The 24,117-nt window shown below is 39.0% G+C and overlaps 2 protein-coding genes across 7 annotated transcripts; one reads left to right on the top strand and one right to left on the bottom strand.

Annotated features, from left to right (window-relative positions):
* Positions 1–515: 515 nt before the first annotated feature.
* On the bottom strand, positions 516–13,802 carry LOC122648910 (bifunctional riboflavin biosynthesis protein RIBA 1, chloroplastic-like). 6 transcript variants are annotated; one of them, XM_043842224.1, is made up of 8 exons: positions 13,653–13,800; positions 7,860–8,020; positions 7,627–7,703; positions 7,309–7,530; positions 6,789–7,111; positions 3,849–3,978; positions 2,866–3,162; positions 516–1,101 (listed from the first exon to the last, which is right to left on the bottom strand). In XM_043842224.1, the coding sequence occupies exons 1-8, from the start codon at positions 13,703–13,705 to the stop codon at positions 799–801; spliced, it is 1,566 nt and encodes a 521-aa protein (XP_043698159.1). In that variant the 5' UTR covers positions 13,706–13,800; the 3' UTR covers positions 516–798. The 6 variants fall into 6 exon arrangements, with proteins under 6 accessions (XP_043698159.1, XP_043698158.1, XP_043698157.1 ...); XM_043842223.1 differs by having other exon boundaries at positions 7,836–8,020; XM_043842222.1 differs by having other exon boundaries at positions 7,627–8,020; positions 13,653–13,802.
* Positions 13,803–16,585: 2,783 nt separating this feature from the next.
* Positions 16,586–19,946, top strand: LOC122648912 (dicarboxylate transporter 2.1, chloroplastic-like). The gene is made up of 4 exons (XM_043842229.1): positions 16,586–17,492; positions 17,920–18,233; positions 18,820–19,268; positions 19,498–19,946. The coding sequence occupies exons 1-4, from the start codon at positions 16,656–16,658 to the stop codon at positions 19,611–19,613; spliced, it is 1,716 nt and encodes a 571-aa protein (XP_043698164.1). The 5' UTR covers positions 16,586–16,655; the 3' UTR covers positions 19,614–19,946.
* Positions 19,947–24,117: the final 4,171 nt, after the last annotated feature.

Consider the following 24,117-nt stretch of genomic DNA (forward strand, 5'->3'; position numbering starts at 1 on the left):
GAGGCCAACGGCTGCGAAAACGTGGTGGTCTATTATGTGTCTAATGGAACTCACTCCAGTGTATGGACGCTAGATTGAGCCAGCCTAATATGGGATAAGTTAAATATTGGGAACAAATGCACAACTACAAGAAGGAACTCAAGCAAACAACACACACTACACAAGGAATTTACCGTGGTTAGCCAAAATTGCCTACATCCTCCTGAGAGAACCAGAGATTTTCACTATTTTTATGATCCAAGAACGGAAACTCGACTTAGATTGCATTCCAAGAATGCATACCAAACACAGTCTTAGTTTATAAATAATCGAAACAAGATGTTTTCTGGTTTGATTAAAAATACATGGCTACCTTGAGAAGTTTGAAGTAAGACAGATTATAGATGGCTATATCGTCTTAAGAAGCCAACCAATGTAACCATGCATGGTTCAAAATTGACAGGAGAACAACATATGCAACTCCCTAGATGGGTTATTTTCATAATGATTTACACAATGGTGAAAGAATAGCCGTAATTAAAACCTAAGCTTGCTAACATCTCACCTGAAATTTCATCCAAGTAAATTTGCCAATTTGTTCTACAAATGATAATATTCAGTACTTAGTTCATAACAACCTTTCTGCGCGGAGGATAATCCACTAAGAAATCTCACAGCATAAAAGCCTTCTACATACTGGAATTACTCACGTTGCAGGTTGATGATGATCTTCCATTTCCACATATAAGGCCTTTCTGAAAACCCAATTCCTGGTTGGTTGGTTTTACAACCCTTAGTTCATGTGTGCAGCAGACAGCCTTATGCCTTGGATATGCCATCAGATGGCTTATCATCGTCATTGTAATCTTCATCAGATGGCTTATTGACAGTTGGTTTTTTGTTTCCACCTGGGCGGCCATTTAGATTTTCAATGAACTCAGGATTGTAAATATGCCCCATTTTCGCATGTTTTGTCTCCAAGTATCTTTTGTTCTCTCTTGTTATTGGCGTTAACAATGGAACCCTGCCCGCAATTGACAAACCATAGCCTTTGAGCCCAACGTACTTCGCAGGATTGTTAGTCATCAACTTCATTGTATGAACACCCAGATCTCTTAATATCTGCAATTAGTCAAGCAATTAATTCAACTATATGAATAATTTTATCCATTCAAATTCAGCATCAAAAGCTAACAATAAAGTACGTACTACAGAATAGATTTGACATATTGAGAAGAGGAACTTCGAAAGAGTATTAAACATGATTGAAAACTGAAACATTCTAGTAAGTTTTGAATAGAGAGCAAACACAAGTAAAAATCATACAACAAGAGAAAAACAGCAAACATGAGGCCTTACAACCCATAATCTTGAACTGATTTATTCCAGAAACTCTTAACAGAGAATATAACCTGAAAAAGAATGCAATAGAAAAGGAAAAAATAATCTGAAGATTGCGACTAAGGATTTCACATAGATTCCTAAAGAAATTACAACGAAATTACCAGCTTCAGATATTATGACTACACTGTCCATAAACACTGCATATATTCAGTTGTTTCAAGTAAAAGTGCTTCTAGCAGCAGGTCGAAGGTTGAAACATAGAAAACTAAACTGCAGTAGCACCCATATTATCAACCCTGAGGTTGAACTTTTAAACCGTTTCTTAAAGCTTTAATTTTAGCACATGGGAAACTGCTTAGCACTGAAACTTACCAGATGGATAGATGGTGAAGTGGACATTGGATAACAAGTCCACAAGATTTCAGCACCAACTACGCTGCCATGTGTCTAGGGCATAATAGGGAGCTTTTTCTTCAAAGACCCTGCTTTTAGCTCCTGTTTGAGCCATGTGGATAGATGATTTCGTCAATTTGAATGACAAACAGGTAGAGTACCATCGATTGGATACCTGTAAGTTCACATCATATTCTGCACCATATATTGGACTTCTCCCAAGTTGTCAAAATGTCAACTTTTCGACTGGCAAAAAACCAGCAAAGAGAGTGACCATTATTTGTGTCACAAAATGTCAGGGCTGAAATTTCCACCAGCAAAGGATGATTTTCCCAACATGTCCACAGCTTCTGTCTCTTCTCCAAATCCCTTCCCCAGTGACTGACAAGGGTCACAATAGGGCTGTCAATGGGTTGGATTCTAGTCAGGTCACTCCTGATCCAGTCCAAAAATCCAATTAGGAAATGAACCAATATGATCTGATCCAATACTCTGATGGATCTCTAAATTCGAATCAATAAGGAGTTGAATATCCAATTTGGATCCAGTCCTATATGATTATGTAATATTTTATAATTTGTCTGTCTTTTTCTTAGAAAAATGACACAAGATATATGCAATTTTGGAAGAAAATAAATAAAAAATTAAGAGGGAGAATATATATATTTTTTTAAATGTCTCCAAACTGGCTTAGGTCCTTCCCTCCTTGACATTTTCATATATAATCCCATATATCCGGATTCCATCCGTTTATTAATTGGATCACTACTAAACAGATCGGATCATGATAGAATTGGATTAAGCCCTCAGAGATAAGCCCTTATCAAATCAGATTCAGATCAGATCCGGATTACAATCTGATCCGTTGACAGACATTAGGTGGCAATGAGCTGTGCATGGTTTTGTACACTTGAGCATGCACCTATCTGCATAAATTATCTCACCAAAGCACTCTGTATATCGCCTTCTGGCTCAACAAGTCCATTTATAATACCAATGAGTAAAATAGGGTTCATCTACCCAACAATGTCAGCCATAGATCTCAAAAGCATCTGATGATTGGCAATCTAATATCAGTTGTAAAATCAAGTAGAGACCTAGAAATTAGATTATTTCAACATTAGAAGCTTAACAGAAATTTGCCGATACCTGAGCACCAATCCCATACTCTCTTGAATCAACAGGCAATCCTAGCTCCTCATTAGCTTCCACAGTGTCACATCCATCATCCTGCAAATTGTAGGCACGAAGTTTGTGGCCCAAGCCAATGCCCCTTCCCTCATGTCCACGGAGGTAAACCAACACACCCCTACCAGCTGCCTCAATCTGCTTCATTGCAAGTGCCAGCTGATTCCCACAGTCACACCTAGCTGACCCAAATATATCTCCAGTGAGGCACTCAGAGTGTACTCGTACAAGAATGTCCTGCCCATCCCCAATATCACCCTGTATGCATAACAAATGCAGTTTTCTGACACAAAAACCAAACTGAAAAATTAACAGACAAGGGATTGTCGCCTTTGACTTTTTAGGCAACTTCCATGCAATATGAGTGAAGTATGAGTCACAATGCAGTCAAGGTTTGTCCTAGTTCTGCCAATCAAAAGTTGTAGATAATTTAAAACAACAAAAAAATAATTTAATGTTGTCCAGACACCCTTTATTTTTTATACATAGATACAGGCACTTTCAACACAAGCATTATGATTAATGTTAAGGCTGTGCAACCCCCCCCCCCTAGAAATAGGCTTATTGTTGATTCTTGGGGACTTTCCCTTTTTATTTTACAGGCCAATGCCTCCCCTCTTCTGTAACGGCAGGGTCTTGTAAGTTATATTTTGCTTGTTTGTTTGTTCCTCTCCCTCTTTTCTTGGAGAGTCCCTGTTTCCCTCTTCATTTGGTAATAAATTCTGTATTCACCCCCCCCCCCCAAAAAAAAAAATGTTAAGGGTGTCCAACCTGATGGTGATATAGCAGAGCATGGCTGACATATCACTGCAACAGGAAGAGCAACAATGAATACCAAGCATGCCCTTACTTTCAATGTTGCATGATGCTGAGGCATGTGAGATTTCATTATTTTATAAAGGTGAAAACAAGAATTATGAATGCAACTTTCAAAAGTTGCTTACATTAACCATAGCAATATGCTCAATACCATCTAGCAGTGATTTATAACAATATGCTGTGAATGGGCCCCACTTCAGCGGCAATGGAGCAGCAGAAGCCCTCTCCACCAACCTCTCTCTCTTCCTCCTATACCTGTAAGTTGCAGCTCATGTGATAAATTCAGATCAGTAAATTTAAACAACAGAAAGATCCATAGAATATACAAGAATGTGATGAACAACAATATTAATTTCCCCTCTCAAAACTAAGGGCCAGCCACAATGCATATGACATCCATTTTCAACCACCATAAAATGGATAGATCAGAGACAATTACAGCCTTAGCAGGGGTAAGGCTGCGTATATTATGTCCCTCCCCAGACCCCGCAATGGCGGGAGCCTCGTGCACTGGGTACGCCCTTTAGAGACAGTTACAGCCTTGGCAAATCTGCACTGCTCTGAAAAGTCATATTTGGCTTCTCATGGTTCTACACTATTCCCCCCCCCCCCCCACCCAGAGAGAGAGAGAGGGCAGGCTGAAACTTTGGGTTCCAGTATCTACACCTCTCAGAGTACACATTTCACAATTGTAATTTTGATGTCAATAACATGTGCAATTAAGTAGGAAGCATAGGCCAAGAAAAGAGTATGAACGTCCACACACTTTATGAACCTAACAAGCAGGATGTATAGGTAACTAGCAAGGGAAAGGAATTCTTGATAATGTGGAGGCATAAAATGCCACACAGATTAAATGGGCAACAATTGCATAGGTATATTATAAGGAAGTCAAGATAACTGAGTTAATATATGAATCAAATTGCAAATTTTTTCTAGCTAAGAATGCAAAGTACAAGGGATTAAATAAAGGGTCTGTCTGAATGACACCTCTATAGGTATATTTAGAACATGTAAACTGACTTTATTTTAACCCCTTGACTCTCTTTGACAAGCTGGCAAAGTTTCTAGCCTGGGATAGATACGTAATTTGATCATTGGGTCACAAATTCTGCCCAAATAAACGAAAATACACAACTAAAGAGTAGAACCATAAACTTTACTACATCACTTCCGTTCAATAACTCTCCCCATGACCAGCGACGGTGGGGTGCATCGCTGCCTCTCATTGTCTTCTCTTGTTGTCCAAAATAAATAACGACAGTACCAATTGCATAAGCTCATGACCAAAAAAATTGCACAAGCAGGGAGAGAGAGAGAGAGAGAGAGGATCATGTAACGAAACAAGGTGGAGGAAGGAGATGGTGTTGAGTCCACAGCCACCAGAGCGCGATCTGAACCTGTCCAAACTTCCCTGAGAACATCGGAATGATGACCTGAAGACAGAGGGGGAGGAAGAAGAAGATAGCGTCAAGTCCACAACCACCAGAGCATGATCTGAATGCATCCCGACTTCCCTAAGAACCTGGGAATGACGATCAGAAAAAGAGATGGGGACAGCCAATGATCGGAGGTGGCAGAGATGGGGGCGCCACGACAAGGAGGAGTTGGTTGGACAAGAGAGAAGAATTGGTTTCTTTGCTTTAGTCCGAATCAGGAGCAGCCTCAAGGGAGAAGAGGGAGGGCAGTTTCATAGCATTTTCCAGTTTGTTTAAATTTGGCGACGGTTTTCCGAAGAATCAAATCCAGCAATCTCTGAAAGTCTGTACCCCACGTATTACTTTCCTTCTCTCTCCCCCCAATGTTTGGTTCAGCACCAACAATCTCTCTTCCTACCCTTTGGCAACCTGTTAATTGGATGGATTCCACCTGTATGACCAAGATTTACATTTGGGTCTATTGATTCCAAGTCACAGGCTTAGATTTCTTGGCTCAAGATTCAATTTTTTTCATGATTTAGGTTTTAATTTCAAGATTTACGATCCAAGTTTCATAGCATTTTCCAGCAGTTTTTAGTGCTTGGTTTTAGAGTGTCAAAGCATTTTCCACGAGGACAACAGTTAGGGGGCAAAGAAGGGTAACGAGACAGGAAAGAGGATAAGGCAGGCAGAGAAGAAGGGGTAGCTGAGAGGAGATGAAGAGGTCCTTCAGCGAGGGGAAGAAGGGGGGGAGCCACAGAAAGACAGGATGGAGAGGTGCTTGCAGGAGGAAGAGAGAGAAATGAGTGCAGAGAGGCTGAGTCGCACACAACAGTCTCCCACGTTCTTGGGTTTCTTGGACCGGTCTACAGCCACTGTCGTTACCTTTTTGCTTTAACCGTGGGTACTTTATTGGGTATATGCAGCAATCGGTCCACACAACTCCTAACCTTGGGGGGGGGGGGGAGATTCTGATATGAATCATCCTTTTTTCTTGTGTGTGTGTGTGTGTTGGTAGTCTTGACATTGCCAATGGTGACCACAACGGTGGAGATTTTGAGGACAAGGTTATGAAGTATGTAGAAAGAAGGGAAGAGGGAAAGTTAGATTTTAAATGGGCTCAACCTAAACAAGGTTAGAATTACCATTCTAAAAAATAATGGGAGCTTTTGATATGGGAATTTAGCTTTACTCAGCACAAATGAAAGAAAGTAATTTTAGGACTCTGATATATATAAAGGGAAGAGGGAAAGTTATGAAGTATGTAGAAAGAAGGGAAGAGGGAAAGTTAGATTTTAAATGGGCTCAACCTAAACAAGGTTAGAATTACCATTCTAAAAAATAATGGGAGCTTTTGATATGGGAATTTAGCTTTACTCAGCACAAATGAAAGAAAGTTATTTTAGGAATCTGATATATATAAAGGCTGCTCTAACTTCAAGAGAGAATGTGAAACACATTAAAAAGGCACATAATATCCACAATTCATAAATTTATGAATAGAAGCAAGAGAAATAACAAACAAATTTGAGAGAAGATTAACCAAGTAAATTTAAAAGAAATGACATGACAGATTAACAAAAACCACTATAGCCCTCAGGGAGATCAGGAATTTCTTGCCCGAGAGCTGGCAGCATGATGATATACCTGATTAAATCAGCAATAGAGATGATCTTCAAGTTCGCTCTCTGTGCAAACTGTTGGAGCTTTGGTAATCGAGCCATGGAACCATCATCATCTACAACCTCACAAAGTACAGCAACTGGTTCTAAACCAGCCAGCATGGCAAGATCAACAGAAGCTTCTGTATGTCCAGCTCTTTTCAGAACACCCCCCTCTCTGTACTTCAGAGGAAAGATATGACCTGGACGATTGAAATCTTCAGGTTTTGAATCTCTAGAGGCAAGAGCCAATATTGTTGTTGCTCTATCACGAGCTGATACCCCAGTGGTCGTACCATGTTTTGCATCCTACATAAGTGCTTAATAGTCAAGACCAAAGACGCACTTATCAAAATTACAAAAGCACTGAGCACATAGACGTTAGAAACAAAGAATATGCAAACCACTTAGTCGATAGTTCTTTTGTTACACACCAGTGCTATATCTTATTAGTTGAAGGATAAACCATTGGTTTTGAACATTTCAAGATGGAGCAGAAAACATACCACTGACACTGTGAATGCCGTACGAAGTTTTTCCTCATTCTCCTTATGTGTTACCATCAAAGGAAGTTGTAACCTTTCTAGGTCTTCCTCTTTCATACTAACACATACAATTCCAGTTCCATGTTTTACAATAAAAGCCATAGCTTCAGGTGTCACCAAGGATCCTGCCATTATCAAATCTCCCTCATTTTCTCTGTCTTCATCATCTACAACAATGACCATCTGAAAGGTAGAACCAAAGTTACCAAAGACTTCAACAAACAAAAATTAAATAAAACCCAGAACCTCCAACATAAACAAGAAAGAAAGAGAACAAACCTTGCCTTGGCAGATGTCTTTGATTGCCTCTGGAATGGAAAAGAACCCTGATGTAGGGTGATCCAGATCCTGTTCGTCTGTATCAACAAAAAAAGCATCAGTTGAAGGAATTATCTCTGCTGCAAGTGTTCCAAATAGTATTGCATCAGGTTGCATCTCGACACCCTTCTCCCCATCAATCAAAGTACTTTGTCCAGTCACTGTACCACCTTTGGGATAAGAAAGGAGATCACCTTCTCCAGAAATTAATGTAGCCCTTACTTCACCATTGCCCTTGAGACTGAAGCACAAGTTTCTACTCAGATTCCCCAGGGCCACATTTGATGTCTTCACATTCGTGACAAATGGATTCGTACCGTGTAATCCATTGAGCCAATTAGAGTTTTTGTACCCCCTATAGAAAGAACAGATGGTTATTCAACAGAGAAAAAAATTAAAAGCATTTAAGAATTTGGATGATAATTAACTTTTCATTACATTTGAACAAAATGAAAACTTAATTTATATTATGTTTATTACTTCAAGGCTTAAGAAATGCACATAGCATAAATTAACCTGCTGAACTAGATTAATTTTTCTATTCCTTCCCAAATCAGTGTAGTCGGGATTCGCCAATCCATTGTGGATGATTTTAAGAAGTACCCCCAGACCTCCAAACTATGGCATTGGAAATTCCAGTCCAAACTCAGACGTCAAGATATTATTATTAAGACCAGCATGAAACATAAATCAAGCACAAATATTGAAAAGAATAATGAGTCAACCATCAACATGACACCAAACTAGTGGGCCTTTATCTACCTTTGCAGTTTTTACTTCCCCATAACACAAAATAGTAATGTCAATAAAACAAGAAGATAAAATTAACAGTTAAAACATACCCAACAAAATAAGCATAAACTCAAGGTTCATTGCTGGGCTACTTAAAGTCAAGATAATTAAGGGCATACCCATTGCACGAGGCTCCTGCCACTGCGGGGTCTGGAGAGAGTCATAATGTGCGCAGCCTTAACCCCGCTTCACGGAGAGGCTGTTTCCTGACTTGGACCCGTGACCACTTGGTCTCATTGGAGCAACCTAGGGGTGATGCAATAATGGAAGGGGGACTCAGCTAATCTGATTAGATGGATGACATATTCTAGGAAAGCTCCTTGGAGGTATAATCATCTTATTAGGCCAATTTTGGCATCTTAAAGCCCAAGTTTCTATTGAGTTTCGATGGCAACCAAGAAGTGCAAATGAGGTTGCAGACGATTAGGCCAAGCAAGGAGTATTTAGCCCCTGAATCTGTTTTGGGGATTCTATTCCTTTGTGACATGTAAATAAGAAATTTGTTTAGGGTTGAGGTTGGGGGGGACTTTCGAGGAGGGGTAGCTTGTTGTTGTACTTCTATGTATCCGATGTAGCTCTGTCTTTTATGTACTTCTCTTTCTTCATCAATAAAAGTTGTTATATATTCTCCTAACCCCTTAAAAAAAAATTTTGGATTTTATTCCTTTGTGAGATTTAAATCAGATTATTTGTTTTGGGTTGAGGTTGGGGGGCCGGGTCCAGTAAGCAGGAAGGCCAGCTTGTTATTGTACTTCTATGTATCCCATGTATCTTCTATGTACTTCTCTTTCTTCATCAATAAAAGTTGTATTTATCCTCCCCCCATAAATATTTTTAAAAAAAGCTAGGAATGCCATCATATGGAATAAGTCAAAGGTCAAATCATTAGACATTAATGAAATTTCGATTGAAACCTGTACAATTTCGGCTGCAAGTTTGGGTGAAGGGTTTCAAGGCCCAAATAGCCAAATTAGGTCACGAAACTTCAAAGAAATTCTATTTTAGGCCCTCTAAACATATGGGAACCCTTAGATTTTAAAAAATACACCCAAAATGGTTGTGTGACTTCCAATGTAGTTTGGTAGTATATATTGTACGTTGTTGTATACATTCTCTAATATGGCCTATTCCACACAAAGTTTAGTACTAGAACACATTTAATTCAATTAAAACAGCTTAAATATACATTAGGAATGAATAGACATAAAATTATAAACCATTTCATAAATCATACATGGTTCATTACGAAGAGTCAAAGATATGGGAGTCAAGAATACAACCAAGTCATCCCTATGCCCATTCTAGAGTCCGAGTACCACATTGAGTTCCGGGCAGGATCAAAACCACTAGACTGTTAATGCTGCTACCAAAGCAAGTTATCCTTTGGTTGTATCACAAAAGTTGGCCATGTCATAGTATGATAGAAGAAACGCTCGAAGTCCTCCACAACAGCCTTATAAATGGAATCGTCAACAATTGGAGGTACCTTAACCTAGGGTATAGATCTTTGAACCATGAGGAACTCAATCGAAAGCCACTGCTATTAGATGGTGACTATGGAACCTGTACCAGCATGTACGGGTGGGGGGATGGGAACAAGAAGATGTTGTCCACAAATGATGACCCAATGTGTGGCTGACCCTCATACTCAGAGGGTAATGACAATGAAGAGCTAGACCACCCATAGCCACCATACCCAACGTAGTCAAAACCGGTGCTCTCTGCAGCATATGATAGTGCACGCTACTGCCCATGCACACTACCCTCCTCCAAACTTAGGCCTTCGAGAGTGCCAATCAAACTCGTAACATTGATGTCTATGGACTCCATACTATCATCCTCCTACTCAAGTGGTGGTATGAATCGGCGGCGTGGGCTTCTCAAGTAGTCTACATGTGTGAGGGCACGTGCACTGTGGTCAACATCCTGTCTCACATGATTGAACTGACTCTCGCCTGTGAAGCGGATCGGCTCTGGCTCTAGCTCCAGCTATGCCTGGTAGTACCCCTCCCGCAAGTCATAAATTGGGCTACGGTGTGTAACACAAAAAAATTAAAGACCAACCACCAAGTATTTAAGCTATTTCTTATACATAATTTTTAGGAAAAGTAATATACCTCCGACTTTGAATCTTGCACAAATCTTAAAATAGCACAGTATATTGTCATTTCCAATGTGTTCTTTTACTGTCCAAGTACTTGTTCCAATCTTGTACGGAAGTGATTTGGCAAAAAAATCACAAAACAAGAGGTTTTGGAAGGTTTGTGATTGAAACAAATGAAACTTGTGAAATTGATAGAAATTTGACCCATTTCGTTTGATACCTTGCTTTTATAAGTAAAGCAAAGTAACATTTCGACCAAAATATTGCAAAACGAAATACGAAAACCAAAATTTTTCAGCAAAACGCCAAAATTTCAACAGAAAACTTGACATTTCTATGTATTGCATGGCATTTCATTTCGGCATCTATCGAAACCAAAATATTTGAGCCTGAGGGGTACCACCAGCTGGTGCCAGAGCCTGAGCCAATCCACTTCACAGGCAAGAGTTAGTTCAATCATGATTCACAGGATGCTGAACATGGTGCACATAATGTACCTCCACACGTACAGGCTTCTCGAGAGGCTTACACCACTGAGGAAGAGGATGATAGCATGGCTTCCATTGACATTGATGTTATGAGCTTGAATGGCACTCTCGATGACCTGAGTCTAGAGGAGAGTAGTGTGCATAGGCAATGGCGTTCACCATCATATGCTGTTGAGAGCACTGGTTCCACCTACGTTGGGTATGGTGGGTATGTTGGCCATGGCAGTTTAGTTCTTCATTGTCATTACCCTCTGAATCTGTGTGCCTTAGTGGATGGTTGCATAAATATATACAGACTCTCAAAACATGACTAGAAATAGCCCAAACCAACCAATAATCAAACTAGCTACTTAATTGACCAATAAAAGACTTAGTTTAACTCCAAAACTGCCTCAAAAACCTCCAGCTGTGTTTGGAGTTCCTAAAAAACCTAGGACATGACATAATGAAAATAATGAAAGGAAACTGAAGACAGAACTCTACTTAAATAGAACTCCATAGTAGATAGGACATGACATAATGAAAATAATGAAAGAAACTGAAGACAGACCTCTACTTAAATAGAACTCCATAGTAGACTAAGTATAGAATTCCCCATGAGACTAGGATTCCTAGAGAAACTAGGAATTCTGGAAATTCTGAAACTGCAAGCTATTCTTCTTCTCCTGCCATTGCTACTGGTGCCTAGATACTGCATCACTTCTGTTCTGTTTTAGACCTCAACTTACCATCGATTCCCGAAGTCCTACCTTTACTATACTTCTTAAAATTATGATTTCTAAAACCAAGTTTCTACTTCTAACTTCTGTTCTTTTTTTTTTTCATTATATGCTTATCATTATACTCTCAAGTTTGATCTAAGTTCTTAAATCTGTCCATCGAATTCTGCAACTTTCCAGTTTTCCTACTTTCAGTAGGGCTGCACCATAAATGTGAATCTAACCATCAGATTTTGATCACACTGCATATTTTTTTGACACTGAAATCAGACCCTTCGACCTAAGTATTGGCCAAATCAGACCTAGATTTATTCTGTTATATCAGTTTTCTCTTGAATTCTGGGTTGCATCCCTTACCTGTGATTCTGGTTTCCCTTGGGGTGCTTAAACCCTAATCCTAAGGTGGTTAAAACCTCATTAGATAATCAATAAGGATTTGGAAGTACCAATGGATTACTTCAATCAAAGGTTTCAAACCGAAAAACAACTCTAGGAAAAGCCTTCATTACACCCATGTGGCAGATCAAAAGTAGACTATCCCTTGGTCCAAGTTTTGGAAGACAAATTCAAGACCAGGAATTATGATTCTTCTTTCGGAAATGCATAAAGACTATTCTTCTGACAAAGATGGAACTTAATATATCGAAATGAAAGACGAACTGCATGCATTGCCCACTAGACTGTGATTTTGCAAGATACATATGGTGGGCCTCAAATAGGGGAGTCCATCTGAAGAGGATTTCCACGGGGAAGAATGTACAGGATTTGGTTAAAGACTTGAGGCAATGCAGGGGAATGATGTCAAAAGAAAAAAATGGACAAACTGTCATGTGTTGGATTCATAATGAAAAAACATTTTCTGGGCAAGAAAGAGAGAAGTATTTGAACAAATCATTCGAGACCCAAGAGTTGTCACAAAGCAAGGATTACAGTATTACACGGAGTGGAACAGATGGAGAAAAAGTGAGCTCACAAGGGCACTGGAGAAACAAGAATGAGATCAAACTCATGGTCACAGGCAATCAGATAGCATCTCAGAAATGGATCTCCAAACAAGGGAACCATAAAGATCAATACAGATGCTTTATGCAATTACGACGTGTGTTGCAAGTGCGATAATTAGAGATAATGAAGCCAATTTTCTTGCAGCTACATGGTGCTGGTTCAGAAGTACAGGGCCGAGAGAGGTAAAGATAGCTGCCATGATACTGGGGATGGACCTAGCTCCTCAAATCAAGAACAAGCAAACCATGGTGGAAGGAGATGCCAAGGAGATAGTGAGCATCATCGATTCAGTTGATGGATTAACGTGCCCTAGGATTTTATCTCCTTAGATTTCTGTTGTAGATTTTCAACGTATTAAGTTTGACGATGTGTCTTTTAAGCACGTACGAATTAAGGTAGCTCATGAATTACCTTCCAAATCCATGAAAGATCTTCTAAACTTGGCCTGGGGATCCCCAAGAAGAAGAGGCTTGTTCAGTAAGTAATTGCTAAGACCGAAGGGTGTGTTAATGGCATCATTTCTGCAGTCAGAACTATGTATGTTTCGTTTACGTTCCAATCCACAATCGAACATAAACAGGACAAAAAGGGAAACAGAATGCATGACATTTATGCCTAAAATTCCTTCCGAAAAAGAAGGGAGAGTCAGAGGGAGTACATCCATAAAAAAAAATGAAAAATTCGAACCAGGAGAAGCTAAGAACTCATCCAAAAGTGATGGAAACAAAAGATCATCACATCACAAGTTCACAATCCAGATGAGCTTCAACAAATCCAAACAATCTCAAAAACGAGATCTCTGTCGCAATTGAAAAAGGGGATATACAGAAAATCCACCACGTAAGGAAAAGGATGAGAAAGAAAGGAGCAACAACTCACTGGGAACAAAAAAGATCCCTTGTAGAGCAATAAATGTTGGTAATGGATGCCATTGCTCTTCCTCTGCTCGCCAAATCTGAGCGCTTTGCTTCTCTTATATATTATATCAACAGAAGAGGAAGCCTAACTTGAAAAGTAAGATGAAACCAACGGCAAAGGGGGAGTCTGTCTCTCCGACATATACGAAATGAACGGCTGAGCCTATCTGTATCCGTAAAATTGGAGAAAGGCTCGGCAGTGCGATAAAATAAACGGTACCTTTCTTTCCCTCTCATTTGGAGAAAGGCTCTTATTATATACTGTTTCGTCTCTGTCCGTCGCGCCATTTCTCGCATTATTATCCTCTTTAATTCCCTAAAGCTAGGCAGTGCGATAGTATTAGGTGGAGATTAGGGATGTAAACGAATCGGATTCGGTTTGGATAGTGCTATATCCGCATCCGCATCCGCATCCGATTAGCTTTTGAACGGATTCAAATAGTGCTAAACGAATTCAGATCGGATATTTTATCCGTTTACATGTAAATATAGTTTTTTGGATAGCTATAGCCTATCTGTATCCGTATCCATATCCGTTTAGCTTTCGAATGGATTCAGATAGTGCTAAACGGATACGGACATGGATACGGGAACGGATTTTGACTATTCATTTACATCCCTAGTGGAGATGTCGATACTTGACAGGTCGACCATCCAACGATCCGACCTCAACACAATCAATAAGTTTGGAGGGTTGAATGATCGAGCTACCACATGTCGACATCTCCACCTAGCACTACCACACTGCTAAGATTTAGGGAATTAAAGAGGATAATTTTTCCCATTTCTCTACTACTTGTATTGAATAACGTATCATTCGTCGTCTTATTACTAAATTGTTTGTCGTTCATCTTATTATTTACTAATCATATTTAATGAGAACAGATATCACTGATTAGATCAAAATCTATACTATATGAATTTTTTAAGTAGATTTTCTGACATATTACGTTATATATAAAATATATACAACCTTCCTCTTTTTCATGGCACCATGGTGAGCTGACCTTGGACAAAGTAAAAAAGAAAAAAAGAAAAACATTAGAAGTATTCTCGAGGAATGTTATCAAACAGGGCCCAAGTTTCTATGTGTGGGGTATAATAAACTACTCTATTTCCTTCCTAAGTGAATGTTCCTTGGTCGGCCCACCAAGGGAAATGTTATCTTGTTTGGTCACCACCATATATCCAATAATTCAATATAATGTGTTAGATGGATCCAAAAGTTGTTAACATGATATACAACATTGTGATTCTCGAGATTGTTCTTCACTAGCATCAATTGGTTTTAGTGTAATAGTAATTTACTAAGCGTCTGAACGTCTCGATAGAAGGGGAAATTGTTAATATAAAATGCAATGTCTCTTCATGACTCTCAGAACCAACCGCCAAACCTACTTAAGCCATAAGATAATAATATCGTGAACTCATTACCACCATTTAGTTTTAGTGAGAGGTAAGTTGTTATACGCCCTTCCGATAGACTAACAAGTTTTGAAAAAATAGAAGTTGTACAAATGATAAAACAAACCAATAAAAGAAAAAAGTTTTCATAAACGATTGTGTAAACCGTGTATGTGAGAGGGTTTCTCACAAAAAGTTAGAAAGATCATAAATCTCCATCCATTAATTAATACTTTGAAACTCTCACCCTCACATACACGATTTACAAGACCGTGTATAAAAACTTTTCCCCCCATAAAATATAAAAAATTTTAAAACTATCAAAAAGGCATATAGCAAGATTACCAAGTGGTGTTTGAGTTTAACATTTGATTTATGACTAATGGCTGAAATTATCACATCATCTTGTCATATGGAATAATTATTTGGGCTGTCAAAAGATGTTTTTCTTGTTGGAGCCTCGAAAGTGGGATTTCCTCTTTTTGAAGTATTAAGCCAACGTCTCATCTACCTATTTGTGATAAAAAAAAATAAAATTAAAAGGTCTATCTTCTAAATTATGATCTGAGGATCCATGATAAAATAAACACTTTGACTTTAATTGACTTTGTCTGATGGAGAGATCCGGTCGTATCAGGTTACAATCATGGAAAGAGATTAGGCACCTAGGGCAACCTGCTAAAACCGATCTTTTTATTTTGCTTAATATTTTATTTAATAATAATAAGAGTGGGTGAGTCTTGGTGCAATGGTTAAGTTGTGCTATTGCAACCTGTTGGTTGCAGATTCAAAATTTGGAAACAGTCTCTCCTACATAGCATAGGGTAAGACTAATGATGCAAAAAAAATCGAATAATTCCATCCCATCATTCTTCCTCAAAACAAATGGGACCTTACTGGCAGGTTGCAACGGTTACCTTGCAGCAATGTCACTTACTCTTTAATTTTGTTAGGTTTTTATCATAAGGGCATTTTGTTCATTCGATTCCCTTCTAACATCTAATGTCTTGGACTAACGAATTGGACTAGAGTATTACAAAGTTTAGAAAATAAGGGTATATTTGGAATTAATAAAAATTTAAGGGTGCATTTGTACGTTTGGGCAACTTGAAGGGGGTATTTGAAAAAAACTCATTTTTAATTGACACAATGCCACTAAGATGCTATATCGAGTGATCTTATTGGTTTATCTTGATCCGGATCATCTCAGTTCCTTTCATGGTCCATATGCCTGACAAACCGGATATCAAGTGAGGGTTATGATATAAAATACGCCGTGAGAGCCCCACTAAGCTATACCAGCTTTAGGTAGCCAAACAAAGTGCTTGAGTTTGTGGCCCCACATCTGATGGACGATCAAGATTCAGATTCTGCTTTGATGATACCAACACCAGCAGCTGACGTGTACGCAGTAACACAGAGAGTCCATCCCAATTTAATAACTCCCTCTTTAATCTCCCTCCTCACACTGAACGACGTATTCAATCTGGACGCTATTCTCTTCGGAGGTTCCGCTCCAGTGGACGAAGTAACGAAGCGGAGAAGCTGAGCTCGCTTCACCATGGAGAGCTTCGCAATCTACTCTCCATCCACCACCTTCGTCCCTTCTTCGTCTCGCTTATCTCTTTCCCGAAGATCTGTCTCTTCGTTTAGTAAATCTCCAGTCATCACAAATCGACCAATCGAACCTCTTGGATCTTACTCTTCTTCTTCGTCACTTATCTTTGGTTCTCACTCTCGATTCTCTCTCTTGACCCCCAAATCATTCGCTCTTGCTTTGAAGAAATACAGACCTCAGACGTTTATTCAAGCCTCTTCGAGCTCGGATGACAAGGTAAAGAGCTCTGGTTTTGCTCCTCAAGGAGCGAAGCTCCTCCCCTTTGTGCTCTCAGTTGGCATTGGAGTGATTGTTCGGTTCTTCGTTCCGAAACCTGTCGAAGTCTCTCCACAAGCATGGCAATTGCTTGCGATCTTCTTGTCGACGATAGCAGGACTTGTGCTGAGTCCTCTGCCCGTTGGTGCTTGGGCTTTCCTCGGTCTCACAACCTCAATTGTTACCAAAACGCTTACTTTCTCGACTGCCTTTTCGGCTTTCACGAGCGACGTGATTTGGTTGATCGTTATCTCGTTTTTCTTTGCCCGCGGGTTCGTGAAGACGGGACTTGGGGATCGAATTGCCACTTACTTTGTCAAGTGGCTGGGGAAGAGTACTTTGGGATTATCTTATGGGTTGACCCTTAGTGAAGCGCTCATTGCTCCGGCAATGCCGAGTACGACTGCGAGAGCTGGGGGCGTTTTCTTGTCAATTATTCAGTCGCTTTCGCTTTCTGCTGGAAGCAGGCCTGGTGATCCTTCGTCAAAGAAGCTTGGCTCCTATCTGATTCAGTCCCAGTTCCAGGTTTCCCGATCTTTTCCTTATTCTTACTTGAATCTTTCAAGATAATAAATTTTAATTGTGTTAATTTTACCTCGACCTGGGTCGAAGATATCTACTTTTTACAGCATTAACAATCAGTTATGGCTCCATTCAACAAAACGTTTTCCTTTTTTAGTTTTCTTGAACAACCTGTCGGATTATAAGCATCTCATTGGAATGCTCTGGATCTATTTAGTCCAAAATTGACTCCTTGATAATAGCCATGATTGGATTAGATTGTTAATTTGTTCTAGTTTCAGGGCAAAGGTACTCTTTCTGAATCACTTACAGTCGATGTATCTCATATTTCAGCAACTGAAAATAGCTCCTTGTTCTCTTGATCTTCTGAAGTTGATCATCTGTTTATTTCTCGGCTACTTATGCATGGCTCTTGTGTGATGCATGACAGTCCGCTGGTAACTCAAGTGCTCTTTTCCTAACTGCTGCAGCTCAAAACCTGCTCTGCCTCCGGTTAGCTGAGGAACTTGGGGTCAAAATTGCCAGGCCGTGGCTTTCCTGGTTCAAGGCTGCTAGTTTGCCTGCATTTGTTTCTCTTCTAGCCACTCCATATATCCTGTATAAGCTCTATCCTCCTGAAACTAAGGACACACCAGAAGCCCCTGCCATGGCTACAAAGAAATTGGAGCAGATGGGTCCTGTCACAAGAAATGAATGGGTGATGGTTGGTACAATGATTCTTGCTGTCTCATTGTGGGTCTTTGGGTAAGTGGTATTCTATCTCAGAAAGTACACATCTTCCTTTCCCCCATGACAGTTGGTGATATTTAATTTTTCAGAGCAATATTCTATTTCGTATTGATTGGATCCATTCACACTACTGGTGACTGTGATGGATCAAGTATCTTGGACCCCATTTTTCATTTGATATTATATGTTTAGCTCGTAGCCTATAAAAAATCAGTGGATATTATACGTTCAGCCCGTAGCCTATCAAAAATTAGTTTTGGAGTTATATGATAGCTGGATTTTATTACTCAGTTTGGGTGTTAACCAATCGGGTTATAACTATTTGAATTGTCGTCTATGGTTTTTAACTCTGGATCTTCTTTTTCCACTTTATTTGTTAATTTATTTCAGTGATTTAGTCGAGACAGTTGTCTTTCTTTCTAATAGCCATGCTAACTTATATGGTTTAAGTGGCTCTACATTGTATCTTCAGTCCCTCCAACATTGTAAGCTGGAGGTCCTTGCAAGCCTTAATATATGAGAAGAGTCATAGCCTTTTGTTCTACTAAGTACCATCGGCTTGGTTGGTGCTGGATTCTAATGGAGCTTTGTTTGTGTGTAGGGAGACTCTTGGGATTGCAAGTGTTGTTACTGCAATGCTTGGTTTATCCATACTCCTGCTGTTGGGAGTCCTGGATTGGGATGATTGCTTAAGTGAAAAGTCAGCTTGGGATACTTTGGCATGGTTTGCAGTTCTGGTAGGCATGGCAGGTCAACTGACAAGCCTTGGTATTGTAATGTGGATGTCTGAGTGTGTGGCCAAATCTCTTCAATCTTTGTCATTGAGCTGGCCTGTCGCATTTGGTGTTCTTCAGGGTGCTTATTTCTTCATTCACTATTTATTTGCAAGTCAGACAGGTCATGTAGGCGCTTTGTTCTCTGCATTTCTTGCCATGCATTTGGCATCCGGAGTTCCCGGTGTTTTGGCAGCACTGGCTTTGGCATACAACACAAACCTATTTGGTGCACTAACACATTATAGCAGTGGTCAGGCTGCAGTATATTATGGAGGTATTCCTTTATAATTGCTGATTGTTTCATCTTGTTTTTTATTCTATGTTTGCAACACCTCTTTACCATTTGATTGTCAAATTTTATTTTACCTTACCAATTCATTCTTCACTTAGGACCCTAATTTCTTCCTCCCGTATGCCTATATTTTTATTCATCTATGGTTAATTTCCACACCAGCCAGGGAACTGATGATTTTTTTCTTTCTCCCCCCTCCTAATTATGACAGCGGGCTATGTAGACCTACCTGATGTTTTCAAACTGGGCTTTATCATGGCCCTCATTAATGCTGCCATCTGGGGAGTTGTTGGAGGTTTCTGGTGGAAATTTTTGGGTCTCTACTGAGTTCCAGTTCTCATGTAAGTAGGTAATGATAGGATTGTTATTATTTTTAACTTTTTGACTTGATGCTTCTGTTCAGGGGCATGATTTTGAACTCTCCTTTTTTCTCTTGGATAAAATTCATCAATTATTTTTCAACTGTAAAACTCGAGTTCCTATTGGCACTTCACTGATGTAGTAGTGGGTATTGGAATAGATTAAATGCCCTTATAAACATTTTTACTTAGAGTATGTTAATTTGTTTTTCATATTCAAATGTATCCTGAGAACCTTGAGAACATTGATGGAAATGTGATATGATGATCCAAGCAAGATCCAGAAATTATTCTCGCCTAACTCATCCCATGGAGAGTGACCACAATTTGAGGGTTTTCTGAATGGGGATGCAAGTGAAACTTGTTACCCGCCAAACCCGACCTTCATTTGGAGGGTGAGGGTAAGGATTTTGTATTGTTTAGACTAGGCAGTGAGGGTAAGGGCAAGGGTCTTATAACATCTAGCTAAATGGGGAGGGTAAGGGTGAGAAATTTATTCTGACCTTCCTTACGCATTTTCCCTGCCTATTTATATTAAAATAAATAATATATTTATTGTATAATTATATACATAGGCCCAGCCTGAGCCAACTCCACCCAAGGCCCATAACCATTAGCTGAACTGAACACAAAATAGTGGACTCATGTGATTAATAAGTGTTTTTAGTTACTTTGTGGTTGTTTTATTGGTGAATACTGTCAGAAAATGAGATTAATCGGAGTTAAATATATATTTACCCGCTGGGAAATGACATTTCTTACCCGTACCCTAAAGGGTAAGGGTAAAGGGTTTCTGCTACCTAGGAGGGTAAGTGTGAGGTCAATATCCAACCATACCCTCCCCACCTCTGCCCTATTTATGATTGATCTTATTAGGCCATGTGGCCTTTTCAAGGTTTTGAAATCTATTTAATTGTCCATTGCCTGGAATTTCAAAATATTATCAAGAAATAAATGATAACTTGGGTTCAAGTGTCAACTTATTTCAATCAAAATAAGTGTTTCAATCAGTAACAAAATGAAAATTTCTCAAAGTTTTAAAAATACGATGTTTATACTTGTAAACTTTTTCAGACTGTTAGTTCCTGTGAAGTTTTCCAAAACATTCCAACCCAAATTCAATGCAAAAGAAGTAAGGGATTGAAGGTCCTCCCACTGAAATAAAAAAGAAAAACAAAGAGCTTAAGAGGACCTTTGTTTTTGCCCTTTTTGGAAGTTAAAAATAGGAAAGAGAAGATGGGAGGGGGATGAGGATGACACAGGGTCTTAAACCGAATTAACAGAAAGGAGGAGAACAAATTTAAAGGAGAAGAAGAAAAATAGGAGGCGGGTAAAAGGAGGAATTGAGTAGTTAACTTGTAAGTTATTATTGTCAGAACTTGTACCTTATCCTGTTTTGTATAGATAAGATGGTGAGGACAGTGAAACATCACTGATATATCACATGCTTTAGTTACAATTTATGCTATCATAAAACAGGGATTAATTGGAATATTAGAAACGCCTTTCTTCTGTATGGTGTTGAATATGCATTTCGTGTTGTTAAATGGTGTACCCTTATCCTCTAAATTGTTGTGCCAAGTTGTTATATGCTGTTTGAGGCTGCACCTGACGTACCTCCTGGAAAAGCATTTGGTGCAACCTAGAAGAGAATAAGGTGCAAACTTAGAACAGTAGGGTGCATTTCATTACTGTAGGAAAACCCGATTATATGTTAAGTGTGCAAGACCCCTTCTTTTGTTTTTCTTAGATCAAGTCAACGTCCAATTTTGATATGGTGAATATGCATGGTTAAAAGAAAAGAAAAGAAATCACCCAATCTTGCTCGTATTTGATCTAGGAAATCTCTTATTGGGCTCCATTCAATGGAGGGTCGATATTTTGTACATAGGATGAGTTTTGAATTTTGCACCCCCAACTATTTTTCATGTCTGCAATTATCCGACAACTTAGATAATGTATTCATATCACCTATAGCATTATTTACTTAGATGTGTTGTTTTATCATGTTAGAACTGTAATTTGAGACCTATATCCTATTATTTATGTTTAACATGAACCTTATGATATGTCACTCTTTTGATCTCTTCTAACTCTGACCAAAAGGTGGTCTTGCTGTATGAAAAAGGTTTAGTTTACTCCCAATGCTTCCTGCTCTCGATGCTCAAAAGTTTTCCCCCTTTCCCTTAGAGAAGTAAAGGAGTTTATCTATAGAAGTCTCATGGTTATTGCATCTTTGGAGGTTTTCCTTGTGACAAATCAGAACTCCTGAAAAAAGAAACTTAGCAAATCCCTCTATTTTAAGTTTAATTAAGAAACTACTCTTCTCTCTTCCTATCCTTAAGAGGAAAAGATCCATCTCTCTCTCTCTCTTCCCGGTTAGTAGGAAACCTATAGGTGCTTACTAATGCTAATTGTAAGAGTTCTAAAGTTTCTTCAGTTTTTCATCATTTTCAAAAGTTTTCAATAGTCTTCCTATTATTGACAATGTTTTCTTCTGCTTAGATTAACTTTAACATATTCATTCCACTTCTATTGGGTTGGGGGTTTGAAAATTTGAAACCTTGTTGACATTAGGGATGGGTGATGTTTTTTGGTTCTTTCTGTTATGGACATGATGAAAAGACTTGTTCTTTCTTTTTGGTGGATAGCTTGTATTCAAGGGTTCACCCTCCCGCAACTGCTGTAAGTGCAGCTAATTATATCAAGTATCGCAACATCTTTTCAGATGACAATGGCACAGTAAATTCGAAATTCATCACGTCTGGTTCTTTAAGCCCATAAAGTAAATTTTTTCCCCTTCTGTATTACAACTATGAAGGTATGGAACGGGTGTACCCAAGGTTCTAGGTTTTGATTTCGAGCGAACAGGCTCAAAACTGAAATATTGTGAAACTGCGAAATTTCGGTTGAGACTTAGAAGGTTTCGCTGGATGGTTTTGAGACCCAAATGGTCAAATTAGGTCCCCAAACTTCTAGGAAACCCTATTTTAGGCCCTCTAGTGGAACCCTTAGGTTGTAAAAACATACCCCCAAAATGGTAGTTTGACTTTGAACCCTAGGTTGGTATTATACACTGTACGCTGCTGTATAAACTCTCTAATATGGTCTGTTCCACACAATTAATATTAGAACATACATAATTCAATTAAAACAACTAAAATATGCATCAGGAATGTATCAAATGTTATACATGGTTCATTGCAAAGAGTCAAAGATATGTGAGTGAAGAATACAAACAAGTCACCCCTCTGCCTATACAACCATTAAGTATTAATCTTATTTAAAAAAATTTATTGCACGCCCATCAAATATTTTCCAGAAAATTTTAAAAATATTTTAAAACAGAAAATTAAATCGACTCAGTGAAGTCATAGATCGGTGTACGGTGTCTAACATTTAAAAAATTGTAGGCCAACCACTTATTTTTTACAAAAATCATTTTTGGGAAAAGTGATATGCCTTCAACTTTGAATCTTGCACAAAACTTCCACAAATGCTTCAATCGTCGCTTTCGATGTGTTCCACTACTGCCCAAAATTTTGTTTTGTGCTTATATGGGAGTGATTTGGCCAAAAATAAAAAAACCAAGTTGCCACAAGCCTTAGAGTCGAAACCAACGAATTCGACCCATTTCATTTGAAACTATTCATTTTATCTAAAAGATTTGTTTTGTCGAAATTTCGCTGAACCTTACACTTTTTACATATCGTATGGAGTTTCGTTTCGACATTTTGCGAACCAAAATATTGCACGATATTTTGGCGAAACCTTGAACATTGGGTGGACCAAGGATTTAAAACTTGGTATTGGGATTGGATTAAGCTATGTTTGCGGGCTGGATCGGGAACCTGACCAATTCACCTGATGCTGAAATATCAGCATGTACTGCTGTCAGCCGACCCCAATCTGCCAGTCTGCCATATTGGATCTGGTCCAAATGCCATCTACCTTTTTTTTTCATTTCTCAGCAATGTAAGACCTCTATGTTGGTCATTTTTTGAAAAAAAATTATAGTGCTCGGAAGTTGTGTTTTCCCTCCTAATTGTTAATTGGATAAAAAATTCTATGTTGGTCCAAATGTTGGTCTGAGATGTTAACCTCCTTAGAACTAGGTTGCCTTTTGTAGGCAGTGTAACAGGGCAGTACTTCCATGGGGAAACCTTAAACTTTGGTCAGAGATTCAGCTTCCATAGCACCCTCCATGGAAAACTGGGATGTGTGTTATCCCGTGATGAGATTAACATCCTGTATGCAAATTTTATTAGATAGATCACCCCATTTAGTTCCTAGAAATAAACCTATCAATAACAGAGATATTTGGATGAGGAATGGACATGATGGCATTGGCAATATCAGCCAGAAAGGGGGTGTTCCATGAGTTTTCAGGAGTGATTAAATCACTCACTTTAGAGAAATCAGGGTTAGGTGGAACACGAGAGAATGCGGGAGTGCTCAAGATTCGGTACCCA

Source organism: Telopea speciosissima, chromosome 1, assembly GCF_018873765.1.
Source record: "Telopea speciosissima isolate NSW1024214 ecotype Mountain lineage chromosome 1, Tspe_v1, whole genome shotgun sequence".
In the NCBI taxonomy this organism is placed as follows: domain Eukaryota; kingdom Viridiplantae; phylum Streptophyta; class Magnoliopsida; order Proteales; family Proteaceae; genus Telopea; species Telopea speciosissima.